Source organism: Thunnus thynnus, chromosome 1 (assembly GCF_963924715.1).
Source record: "Thunnus thynnus chromosome 1, fThuThy2.1, whole genome shotgun sequence".
Taxonomy (NCBI): Eukaryota; Metazoa; Chordata; class Actinopteri; order Scombriformes; family Scombridae; genus Thunnus; species Thunnus thynnus.
The window spans coordinates 9767732-9781156 of NC_089517.1; the positions used below are offsets into that span (position 1 = coordinate 9767732).

At 37.1% G+C, this 13425-nt stretch overlaps 1 protein-coding gene across 1 annotated transcript; it reads left to right on the forward strand.

The window, feature by feature from the left end:
• The first annotated feature begins 566 nt into the window (after positions 1-566).
• LOC137188897 (mucin-3A-like) lies at positions 567-12079 on the forward strand. Its single transcript, XM_067598487.1, has 13 exons — positions 567-858; positions 2035-2139; positions 2561-2699; positions 3526-3676; positions 3898-4030; positions 5926-6078; positions 6338-6375; positions 6533-6562; positions 6715-6881; positions 7547-8061; positions 8246-8345; positions 9592-9877; positions 11346-12079. Exons 1-13 carry the CDS (start codon positions 746-748, stop codon positions 11426-11428), a joined length of 2013 nt encoding a protein of 670 aa, XP_067454588.1. The 5' UTR covers positions 567-745; the 3' UTR covers positions 11429-12079.
• The last annotated feature ends 1346 nt before the right edge of the window (positions 12080-13425 follow it).

A 13425-nucleotide genomic window follows, 5' to 3' on the forward strand; every position in this document is an offset into this window, starting at 1 on the left:
AAGCCATCATGATTTCAACATTTCTGAGTGGTGATTTTTGAATTTTTAAATAAATACAACATTTAACCAAGAACAACCTAAATCTAAAAATATGTATCAGCTGCACAAAAATGAAATAACAAAGTTGAAACATTTCCATTTTTGTATATTCTGGGTCACATTAGGAAAAATTTCAGGGTAAAACAAAGGTGTTTTTAAGGTGTTTTTAATGCTCTCAATTGTAAGCATTGGTCAAATTTGAACTAAACAATATAAGGGATACTAACGCTTACTTTTTTGGGATTTGGAATTTTTAATGAATTATTAGACTTGATTTAATTGAGAAATTAAGGATATCTAAGGGATGAAATTTTGTGTTTTGCTTGCACATTGTTACATTTTCACTGTACCATCAACTTTCACTGGGCCATAAACGCTCCTTACTGTATCTTACTATTGATTTATAAAAGATAATATAGACCATCTGGCGTTTTATGTTTTGTAGTATTGTGATACCTCATGAAGTACATAATACTGGCTGTAAATATCTGTTTTATCTTTGTGACTAAGAACAGACTGATCTCACCCTACAGGTTCTTCATCCTCAGCTGAATTCACTTAACTCGGTCATAAATTCCGTCACTGCACGCAAAGACACGTTTGTCATTCTCCTCTTTGCTTCTTGTAGGTGCGGGCTCATTTCACTGTCATCGCTCCCAATCCATGTCCATTATTAAGTGGGCTGTGTGTTATAGGTGATGACTGTATGCTCCACACTACCTCCTTACCTTTCAATGGCACCAAACCCGAATCTGGCTGGTGTGTCCGCCAGTGGTGGAAAAGTGTCCCCAGTAACTACAACGCCACCATCACTTTAGGGTATGAGACCTGCATACACTGTCTGGACCTTTAACCTCAAACATCTGAAATTCATTCATTCATTCTTTTACATCTGCAGATTTTTTAACCAATAACCTGAACAAGAATGGCCGCTCTGATTTTCATCTTTTATTGTTGCCACTTCCTGTTTTATGATGTTTTGGAGTGCAACATGCAAGTAGTTGCAAGTAAATAACGTTAACAAGGAGAAACTCTTTGTTCTTTGGCTTTTGGTTGTTTTATCTTGCCCAGATATAACTCATATGTGTCCGTTATTTACTCTGACAAAGTAGCTTAATAATCACAGCAATTTGTGGCTTAGTTTGACATTATTTAATCTTGACAGTTAAAGTTAACAATTGTAGTAATTATAATAATTATACAGATCTTGATTATATTAATAAACTGTGGATAAATAAGAGACATGTCCATAATTTTTCAAGTCTGTTTTAAAACAACAGTCAGCTGCCCAAATGAACATTGTAACAGGTTTTTCTTGCTGTAATCATTCCTCCAGTTCATACTGACCATCAGAAGATCCCTTCATAAGGCACTTAAAATGTAAGTGATGGGGGCCAAAATCCACAGTCCTCCTTCTGAACAAAAATGTATTTAAAAGTTTATCTGAAGATAATATGAAGCTTCAACCATCCAAATGAGTCAAATCAAGTAGATATCTTTCAGCCGTCATGTAGTGTTAGTCATGTCAAGTAGATATCTACTTGATATGACTAACTCAGACTGCTGAAGCCTCATATAAGCTTCAGATCAACTTTTAAATGCATTTTTGTACAAAATGACTGTGTGGACAGACTGTGGATTTTGTCCCCCATCACTTACATTGAAAGCACATTTGAAGGGGATCTTTTAATAGTCAGTATGAACAGGAGGAATGATTACAGCGAGGAAAACCTGTTGTTTTAAGACAGACTTGAAACATTGTGAACCAGTCCTTTAAGGTTTTTGTTTTTTTTTACATCTGTGAGAAATCTTTATCAATGGAAAATTGCTCATACCTATTTGATTGGTTACTGTGATTCATGTCTCACAACTGGTTTTTCTGGGTCCTCAGCAATTTTATTTCTTTAACATTCCTGTGGTAATTCTGCCTTTAGCACTTTGTACTGTCAGCACAGCGAGTTTCATTTATTCTTATACTCCCTTCTTTTCCTTTAGGACCAACACAGAGTTTCATGTTTCAATGAACGCAGGACCAAAGATTCGGACTAACAGCGGGAGACTCAACCAACCTGCTTATGTTGCTCTCCCACCCCCGATAAGGTAATGTACACAAACACAGACACTTAAGTGCCATTGTTGTAGTAAACAATATAATTAAGACATTATCCTCTCCAGTGTTGTAAAAAGTCGGCGCCGTTTACTTAAATTGCACATCAAAAATATGAAACTTGTGCGATTCACAAAACGCATCAAGGAGTATGGCCACCAAACTAAAATATTAAGGGAAATGAGGGCTTACTGTAGTTAAAAGCATTGAATAAGAGTTGCAGAGGTGTGAATAAATCAAACATACTCATAATCAGCTTTACAAACATTCTCTTGAGATTTCAAATCAAGTCTCTAACTTTGCAATAGTTCAGTTAATCACCTCACCTTTATCGTATCCACTTTTGTTCGTCTCGTCTATTGTGACTGTATGTGTGATGTGTGGATCTGATCATCTCTTGTGCTGTGGGTTCAGGGCCCGTGTGAACTGCCCTCACCACTTTCATCTGGCGGTGAAAGACCTGGATGGGGACAAGGTGCGTTGTCGCTTCGCCCGCGCCGACCAGGGAGAGTGTGTCAGCTGCCCTCAGCACTCTTTTATAGAACTGGATGAGGTGAGTCTGACTTGAGAATTTCCTTAAATGGTATATACAATAACACATTTATCTACGTTTTTGTTCAGTGAGCTTTTGCAAATCTTTATTGAATTGATTAAATCGCATTTTTGTAAGCAGTATGATTAAACTTGTTCTGTGTGTAAAATCTTTACCTGCAGAAAAACTTATAACTTTAGCTGTCAGATGAATGTAGTACAATATTTTCCTCTAAAATGTGGTGATGTATAACTATAAAGTAGCATAAAATAGAACTTAATTATAGTACTTAAGAAAATGTAATTAATTACTACCACTGGATATAAATCCACATTATTGCAAAACTACATGTAGTTTTTTTTTAAAGTAAACAGCAAAGTAAACAAGTTGCTTTAAAGGTAATTTTCAAACACTGGGAGAAGTGTTGAAGCAACTTGCAGCAGTGATTAAATAAACAAAATCAAGCTTACTTTAAGAGATCGCTATGTACCAAACTAGCTCAGTAATCAGGGAGGACAAGATTGACAGTGTTTGTTTGTTTGGATAGCATAGGGAGGGCCCATAAACAGAAACCTGCCAGTAAAATGTACAAGTCTCAATGAATAAATAGTGATCATATTTTGCGGTCCAACACTCAGCAGTGCGTTGACTTCCTTGCCTCGCCCACCTCTCCAGAAGCATTTTAAAAACTCAACAGCAGCCTGACTGTCTAGGTTAATTTGAATAATCCAACTTGTTCATTAAATGCATTTCTGTGGTTTAAATCTGTTTTGTTTATTCACATGATTTGCTTATTGACTCATTACAATCACATTCTGCTTGACCTCTGATCTCTTTTTTTTACCAGGAGAAATGTATGCTGAGATTCACCGGAAATGCACCAGTAGGACGATATTTTATCTACCTGATGGCGGAAGACCTGATTCCTGTGCCCAAAACAAGCCATGTCATAGACAACAAACCCCTCAGCTCTGTCCCCGTGCACCTCTCTCTCACTGGTGAGTCTGCCAAGGCATTATTAAATTATTAAAGGCATTTATGTTGTCTATATGCCCGCACAGACATGCAGAGTAAGAACTGGTAACTATAGAGGCATAAAATGTATATTTTAAGTTCATGTTCTATCCCATTTAAGTCCTTTCTCTGTAAAAATGAGAAATATAATTAACTTTTTTTTATGCTGTTAACATATTCGTCTCTTATTCTCCTTTCCCTCCAGTGGAGGAGGCGTCTTCTAGCTGCAGTGCTGAACCTATGACGACAGATGAGACCCCCAAACAGGACTCGACGATGTTTGTCCTGCCATTCCAGGAGGTCAAATTCAACGCCAACTTTATGTCACGACTGGAGAGGTGTGTCTTAATGTCATCTTTGTGTTTCCACATGAAACATTTTTGACAAAACCCATATTGTTCCAGTGGCAGGTGACAGTTAGCAGGACAAACTTATCTCTTTTGTTTCTCTATATGGAGTTAAATAGGAAGCATTGCATATTCACTAGTGCTGCATTCATGCAATTTCGACAGAGAACAAGAAAAACTCCTGTTATTCCGACTCAGGGGCATCCATACATTATTCCAAGATGGTTACCTCCACCGCTAGCCATCATATAAAAAGCCTAACTTAGCTTCTTATGTTGCGTTACATATTTGTAGAGGTTTGTTAAGTGAAAGCACACACAAACACAGAGAGCATAGCTCATTTTAAAGTAGTTGAATTGTAGCTGAATAGTGTTAATACTGGATTTTATTTAGATGTCACTGCCAGTGATCGAGGCTTTGCTGCTCTGAATCATACAGTATCACATGAACGGAGCATAATACACTAACTTAAAGGATAGGTTCACAATGTTACAAGTCTGTCTTAAGACAACAGTCAGGTGCCCATATGAACAAATGGAAAAATGCATTTAAAAGTTTATCTGAAGCTTATATGAGGCTTCAGCAGTCTGAGTTAATCATATCAAGTGGATATCTGCCACATTTTAGCATCAAATTCCTTCTTTGTGTTTCCCTGTTTAGCTGCGGTGGAAGTATAGTAACAAAAAGAGGGACTTAGGCACTAAAAAGACTGTAACGATGAAAGATATCTACTTGATTTGAACAATTTGGACAGCTGAAACTTCATACTATCTTCAGATAAACTTTTAAATACATTTTTGTATGTAGTAGACTGTGGATTTTGGCCTCAATCAATTACATTGTAAGTGTATTATGAAGGGATCTTCTAATGGCCAGTATGAATAAGAGGAATAATTATGGCAAGAAAAACCTATTTCAATGTTCATTTGGGCACCTGAATATCATTTTAAGACAGACTTTAAAAAAATGTGAACCTGTCGTTCAAAGTGCATTCACCAGGAATGAAATGTGCTTCATAAATAGAATTGCCTAAAGGCCCTGCACACCCACACAGGTGTTTTCAGTCATTCTTGCTGATAAGACCTCTGCTCAAGTTGAAGGCGAGGGGAGCTATGCTAGAATTTCTTGAGGCCACCATACTTCATGTAGCAACACGCCTTTTTCACAGCAGACATTTTGACTTATGATAATAGAAAAAGCACAGGTGTTAATAATGTCATTAATAATGACTCTGTTCTTTTCAAGTGTCCCAGTAAATCATGATGGTATGACAGTAAGTCGGCATGCACAATACCAGGAGCCTGAAACTGAAACAGCTAAATGGAATTCAGCTATCAATAGTTTGATTATTTTACGCCTGCGCTTTTCCTACTGTGATATGTCAAAGCGTCTTCTGTGATAAAGGTCTATAGGAGTAATAAAAGCATAATTTACCTCACCCTAACATTTACAACCAAACTAACTGGAGAGTCTGGGAGATAATTAAGTGCAGTCTGTACACACCCATATGGTCCTGAAAGGAGGGCTGCATCCAAATTCACTTTATTTGAGTGTCTGAAACATATGCCTCATATAGAGCCTACAAAAGTCCCACAACGGAATGTGTCCATGACATGAACACAATGCAATGTGTCATCTTTTATAGATGTGACAATTACTGTTGTGCAACTCTACACCTGCACCTGTCAATGATGACGCAAAATGACAATAATTCATAAGTGTCTGTCTATGAACAGGGAAGTGATTTCTTACACAGCTGAGATCTAATCAGGCACAATAATTCAATGTATCTGTGTGTGTTACCAAGGGTGTACTAAGCCTTTAAGCAAACTGTTTTAAATACAGTTATGACAGCCGAATTTAAAGGTTTCTCTCTATATTTGCAGTGTTTCAGAGATAGCGGTGGTTGGCCCACCTGCACTCTTCAGGACTGGCTTCGTATCAGTCGGCCCTCTGGCGACCATGACCATGGCCTGGGTCCGCTCCGAAAACAAGCTGACTCGTCTTTTGCCTGTCTGCTTTGTTGCGAATACCAAGAGGTAGGTTGTCCTGTGAACTGAATTGTACTCATACTGCCAGAATTACTTTCACACTCATGAGCAGGAGGAATTAAGGTTGTAGATACTTTAGAAAAATATTAAGTAAGGTTGTTTTTTAAGTCTCGGGAATTTATATGAGCTTTTTCAATATGGTCTATTATTCATAAGTACACCTGATTATACTTCTAGTTAAATTATTTCTTGAAGAAAGTATATTTAGCACATGACGTGGTCTGATTTGCACTTCTTGTCTTTCCAGTTTGCAGTCAGAGCCCAGATGCATGTGGCTGTACCAAAGTAAGACCTTTAGCTTCCTACAAATGTCATAAGACGCCAGATATGCTTTACTGTACTGTAGCTCTCAATACACTCCTGTACCAATCACTAGAGTTTCTCAGAAAATATTCACTATTACCTAATGACTATTAAAACATGCCTTTCCTAATATTTTCAGGAGAAATGAGGACCCTACCTACCGGAACAGGTTGAGAAAATATTCATTTCATTATAATCACACTTCATTATAATCAAGTCTTGTGTATGATTCAGATCTTGCCTAATGACGAGTGTGCTCATTATGTCTGTGAGTGAAACTAATTATTGATCATCTAAGAATGTGCTGCTGTCTGCCTGCAGAGTTGAAGTGTGAGAACACAGAGATGTCTCTGGTGCTTCCTGTCACCTCACTGAGCAACATCAACCTGGCCGAACTGCAGCTCAACAGCCCCACCTGTCCCGTCACCTACAACAGCACACACCTGACTGCACGCATCCCCTTGAGTGGCTGCGGCACCAAAACTGTGGTAACAGACTCCACCTTTCTTTCTTTCTTTCTTTCTTTGACTATTTTCAACCCTACAAGCCATCTTGGCATGTAGGTGTAGGTGTTTTGGCTCTGTACTCTGGCACACTGGATTTCAAATCAAACAATGATTAACTATGTTGGTTAACTATGTTGTAGTACTTACTTAAAACTTTAATGATGGTTTGGTGGTGTCCACATTCATATTAGCCATAATAGCCTAGACAGTGATGCCCTTTTTACCCCTGAGAGACTATGTACGAAAAGTTCTACAATTTCTACAATTTCAATGTCATTATTGGCTATTTTTGACCCCCAATGTAAATTATTGAATAAAATATTATTTGTTTCAAGTTCTGTGGTTTATATCTTCCTGTCTTCATCTATTTATGACGATAAGAAAAGGATCATAGCAGTACTTAAAGAGCAACTTAACACCCTTGAAAATCTTGACTTTGCTGACCTCAAGTGGTTTCAGTTTTCACCTTGCTGCAGTGATGCACTACACCAAGCATCAGAGGTGAAAGTGACAGGAAACTTTAAACCAGACATGGCAATAAAACAATCTGGTGTTAAGTTACTCTTAAAATTCACTTTGCATCAACAGGTTTTTCAGCTGAATGTGAATTCAAACTGTAGACTTCCTCATTCTCTCCTGTCTTCCAGCACTCTGGTTCAGAGCTGGTTTACACCAACACCTTGAAAAGTGTGCGTCCGTACACCATGGTCAGCCGCGAGCCCTCCCTCGTCCTCCCCCTGGCCTGCCGGATTCCTGGAGTCCAGGCCAAAGGACCACAGCACAAGATCAGCATGCCCACAGAAAAGGAAACCTTTGGTGAGGTTAGGTTTTGGATAGAATTTCACTTACCAGGAGAAGGGCCCCTGGCACAATTCACACGCGACCCGAAGTTGCGCTCCCTCCGATTCTCACCAGAACGAGTGCGTCGAGAGTTGGAATCACTATCAAGGAGCTACAGCACATCAAACAGCACCTCCAACAGTACCTCAGACTTCTCCGTTAACAGCACTGGCATCTATGACGCCATCGGGGCCAGGATCAACCAGCTGGACCTCCATGTGATGTCCAACTGCAGCGTTGATCGTGCTGAGATGGTAGTGAGCAATTGCATGGAGTCTGAAGCGGAAGACTTTTCTGTATCCAACCCCATTCTGGAGCAAGGGTCAGTAACAAATCACTTGTTGACTGTAATAGTTTGAGGTTACTATTTTGAAGAAGATAGATATGAAACAGTCTGAAAGAAATATTGACTCACACACAACTTATGTGTACATCTGTTTTAGCTGTCTCTGAGTTTGAAGCTTATCCTATAAACTCAGGTAGTTCTTTCACTATTTCTCTTTCAGATGTACAACATCCAGCAACACATTGGAGGTTGTTACAACAGAAAGCAATTCCAAAGTCTACCGCCTTGATTTGAGCACCCTGGAGACCCAAGGATCAACGGTCTGTACTTTCATGCAACACACATGTTACGTCTTTCATGAATCATAAATAATATAACAGGGCTGCACACAACATCTCCATGACCTAATACATACTTTCACTTGCAGGTGCTGGCAACAGAATAACGTGTGAAAAACTCTAAATTCAGATGTTTTTTGTTGGGTTTTTTTAATATGATGTTTATTTAAGCAGGAAGTCTCTTGAGATACATCATCTCTTTCACAAGGGGCGACCTTGCCAAAACGGCAGCATCACAAACATCATTCATTTACAACAATCACATCTAACACAACAAAACAGGACAAGAGAATTTATCAAGAAATTAGTGAAATTTTCCTTTTATTATGAAATGAATTAGCCTATACACATAAATAAGTAGCTTATAGTTTTTTCCTCTATATATGTACTAGTTCCTGCTTTTAGTTATTCAAAGAGACAATTTTCATTTTTGTTTAATATTTACTTTTTTTACCGGTATTTTAAGTGTGTTTTCACTTGTCTGTTGTGCTTACTATTAGAAATAACCAATTTTTCATTCTGCCCACTCGGTTTTAAACAAGACAATGGATGGTACAACTCAATTGCCCACTGTGTGAGGAATTAGTGCTTTTAAAAAGTCTAGTAAAATGTTTTTGTATAAATGCTCCGTCAGCTTAATCTCAAGTCAAGACCTGAGACTTGGTCCAAAAGTATTAGAGCATCTTTGACTTATATACAAACATTTGTGGTAAATTGTTCTGTCAAATGTCTATGATTACATTTTTCTCTGTAGAATTGATGGTTTGCATAAATTTTTTGCCATACTAGCGGCTGTTTGGATGGAAGTTTCAGTCCAGTCCACAACTTTCAGCAAGGCTGAAATTTCCTGGATATATTGTCATGACATTTGGGACGGACATTCATGTCCCTGATATGATGACTTGTAATAACTTTAGTCCCATGACTAAGCGCAAAATTAATAACATTCCTCTCAGCATCGGCATGTTGTTACTTAACTAACCCAAGCCTGTTGGTTTGCATTTCATAAATATCCGCTAGAAATCTCATGTTTGTGTGAGGATCAAACACTGCCTTGGTTTCCACTTCTTTAATAATTTCCATTTTTCAAATATGTGTATTGTTACAGTATGCTGTCAAACAGTGACTAATGTCTCATAAATATTTGAAGATGTGTTGTGCAATTCTAAAATGTTTTGAAGCTGCCTCCACTCCACTAACTAATATCTATTTGTTTTGTGCTGTACAGATGTATGTCCAGTGCACAGTCAATCTGTGCATCGCCACCCTCCCCTCAGAGAAGTGTCCTGACCTGTGCACCCGCGCCATTAATCACAGATCGCTGGTTAACAGTGTGTTTACGAAAACCTACACCATCAACTCAGGACCTATTAGCCTTGTGATCACCACTCCAGGACCAACCACAGCCGCTCCCAGCACTACCACTACTACTAAACCAACTACAACAACTACTACCACTACTACTACTACTGCTGCTGTTACCACAGCTGCCCAGACCACCACCACCTCACATGGTAAAAAAAAACTCCATCTCTTTGTTTTGTTTGTTAATTTGTAATAATCTATTAAGTGAAATATCAATCCACTGACTACTGGCGGTATAATTTCAAGCAAATCCTTTATTTTTCTGTGAACGATATTTTATTTAAGAGCTGTTTCATACCAAGCATTCATATTAGCCAAATGGACAACTGGTTTCATAAACAAACTAAATGACTACTTTGGTCCCCAGAGCCAACAAGGGGCCCCTCAATGTATGATCTTATTTTTTCATAATTTAAGTATTTATTCAAGTTAAAATATCTTATGTTTATTACAAAGCTTTGTACGTGAACCACAGCCTGCTGAACTGCTTTGTTAATGCTTTATTTTATAGGTCCCTAAAGAGTAATTTGCAGGTATTTAACAGTTGATTTTGAGGACATTTTACAGAGAGGGTGGGGCAATGTGGCACAAATTATAAGAAAAAACTGAAACTGAAATGTGAAATTGGTAAGTTGGTAGTTGATAGTAAGTACCCACTCATTATATTTTAATACATAATTCTTCAAAAATTACTTATGTCAGTACTTAAACTGACAAAATATTTGGTTTTCAGTGTAACTGTTAATTCTTAGGACATTTCTTTGACAGGGTTATGTAATTTGGTAATATACGGGAAATGCGCTCATTATAGAGTTTTTAAGAAACAACCCAACATGCTATTATGTGCTTTGACGTACAAAACTACACACTGAAAACTAAAAAGTATTTTATGTCAGTTAAAGAATTGTTAAGAGTCTAAATTATTAATATTTTTTGCAAATTAACAACTAGGTATGAACCACAATACAATAACTAGCAACTAAACCAACTTAAGAATTATGCATTACTTAAATATAATGAGCGGATACTCACTATCAACTACCAACTTACCGATTTAACATTTTATTCAGTTTTTTCTTATAATTTGTACCAAATTGCACCACTCTCTCTGTATGTCCTAAAAAACAACAGTTAAATACCTGCAAATTTCCATGAAATTAGCGTAAAATTACAGCACCTGTAAAATAAAGTGTGACAGCTGCTCTTGTTCCAGTTTCATCATTGAAATTGTAGCTGATTGTAAATTGTGAAGTAAATTTTAGAACTATTAACCAATTGTTTTTGAGGGGACTACCTTGTGCTTTGTGCCTATTGTAGTCATTTTAATAACATCGTAGAGAAATAATTTACTGCTCCCTCCAAGGTTTACACAGTTGTGAGCCCATATAATGCACAGTTTATGCACTGGAACACAAGAAGGCACTATGAAAGTTATTGTTAAGTCTTTAATAGGCTTAGGCAAGCCCTCCCTAAAAGAAAAACGGTTTAAAATGACTTGGCTGCCTGAAAAAAATGTTTAAAAACTCCAAAGATGTCTGTTATAAGTCACTCTGAGGGAAATCTAAATTCTAAATTTTCTGTACATATTCAAGTAAACTCTCCTCTCTTCTCTTGCAGCTCCACAACGGGCCTCAGCCATGGCGGTGGGAGTGATTTTGACGACTATCAGCATATTTCTTCAACACATCTTCCTTTACTGAGCACATTGGATGATGATCTGTCAGTAACATGGAACATTACCTTTTCCTGTTTGGCTTCAAATGAAGATTGAGTCCCATTCCACTATATATTTTGAGCTGTTTCAAAGAATCAAATAAAAGCAAGACCAGCACTACATTGCTGTCAAAAAAAAAAAATAAGATGCTGCACTGCTTGCACTGCAGGATCCTGAAGGATGTGACCCAGACAAGCAGTCAAGCATTAAAAGCTTCTCCCTGAAATGAGGTTTTATTTCTAATGCGCTTATACGAAGCGTCCTTGAAGCCTAAATGTTTAAGACACTGACCATATAATCGCAATGAGCCTAAATTTGTTGTGTTCATAAGTATTGAGCACAGGAGATAACAAATAGCGTCATACACCTCTTTCCCCTCATGAGCTCTTATTGGCTACTGCTGCTCAATGTTCTGTAAATGTTTACTTATCACAAACATTGCAGATAAAATCAGCTGTATTTTAAAAACTTAAAATATTTAAATATTTCATCACTGATACTTCTATCTGCATGTCCAATTTGTCTTAGACCTAAAAAATCTGTCTCGTCAAAACTGTGCTTAATGTTGTTTGTTGTGTATCTGTCTTTACTTTAAATGTAAAAAGTATATATATATTTTTAGTAATAAATTGTTGGTATAACATGTATATTTTATTAAACAATTATGCAAACTGTATAATTCAAAAGACAATAAAACATTAAATGACATAAAAACACACAGATTTCCTGTCAGAAAATTAATAGAAGCTAAAGTTTAAAAAAAATGTGTGAATGATGTGTCAATGAATGTGTGCGTGAATGGGTGAATGTTGACATGTAGAGTGAAGCACTTCGAGTGGTCGGAAGACTAGAAAGGTGCTATATAAATGCAGTCCATTTACCATTTTAAATCAATTACAAATGATTGCTCTATAGGTAATCAGTGCCTGAATCTCTTCAGGGAGACTCTGTCAACATGTTTTGTCTCCTCTAATGACTTGAATTAACTAAATGCAGTGGCCATATACAGCAGCAGCAGCAGCAGCAGCATGATGTAGAGGACGGAGCACACCAAAACAGGTATATGTGAGTGTAAGTAGGAAGTATACATACTTAGTAAGAATAAAATGCCAATATGAGCACAGATTTTCAGTCTTGACCTTACTACTTACTAGCTTTTTCCAGTGAATGTCAGCAGTTGATCTATTCACTAAAGAAGACAACCATAAAATGTTATTAAATAAAAATCTTGTAGATTGTTTTGTAATCTAAGATCAAAATGCAACTTTTTATTTTGAGTATAAATCCTTTAAATTATTCTGCTCTGTGTTTGCATGACTGCATGTACAGTATACAGTAGTAATTCAGAGAAAGGTTGCAGGATGTGCTTCAATGGACCTGCATAAATGCAAAGTGAGACTTGCCATTGTCAATGATTAAAATGTTAAGAGCAGCTCTGCACACTGTCAAAGCCACTATTTTAAGGTCACAAAACTGGTTAGTAATACTTTTTAAATAAATATTTACATGAAGGTTTGACACTAGTATTATGTTTATAAACTCATTTTACAATGTTTAAAGGTTATTGCCACACAAATACCCTAAATAGGCAATGTATCCTTGGATATCCAAACTGTAAAATACATTTTACCATGAATTTTATAGGATCAATTATTTTATTCTAATGTTATGTAGCCTTTTCAACACCTGGCCAGGGACAACAGATGAAAATGAAACTTTTAGGCTAACTCTGGCTCATTTACATTTTTCTTCCGTTGATTAATGAGCACTGTCCCTGCTAAATAAATAAACTTATAAAAAGTTGTATTTTGTGGGGGGGGGAATCATAAATCATGAAACTGTGTTTATTAGCCCAAATGAGTTGGAATAGAGTAATGAGATCATTTTAACTATTTCTATGTTTAGCCCATACAAGAAACAGAGTACTGGCCTCTAGTCCTAAATCTTACTGGCTGAAGATGTGTGCCTTTTCCAAAGTTGTCA

Coding starts and splice junctions, on each gene's coding strand:
- LOC137188897 (XM_067598487.1), top strand. CDS start 746: ATGCTCCACACTACCTCCTTACCTTTCAATGGCACCAAACCCGAATCT. Junction 2,700..3,525: donor CTTTTATAGAACTGGATGAG/GTGAGTCTGACT, acceptor TTTTTTTACCAG/GAGAAATGTATGCTGAGATT. Junction 6,882..7,546: donor GCTGCGGCACCAAAACTGTG/GTAACAGACTCC, acceptor CCTGTCTTCCAG/CACTCTGGTTCAGAGCTGGT.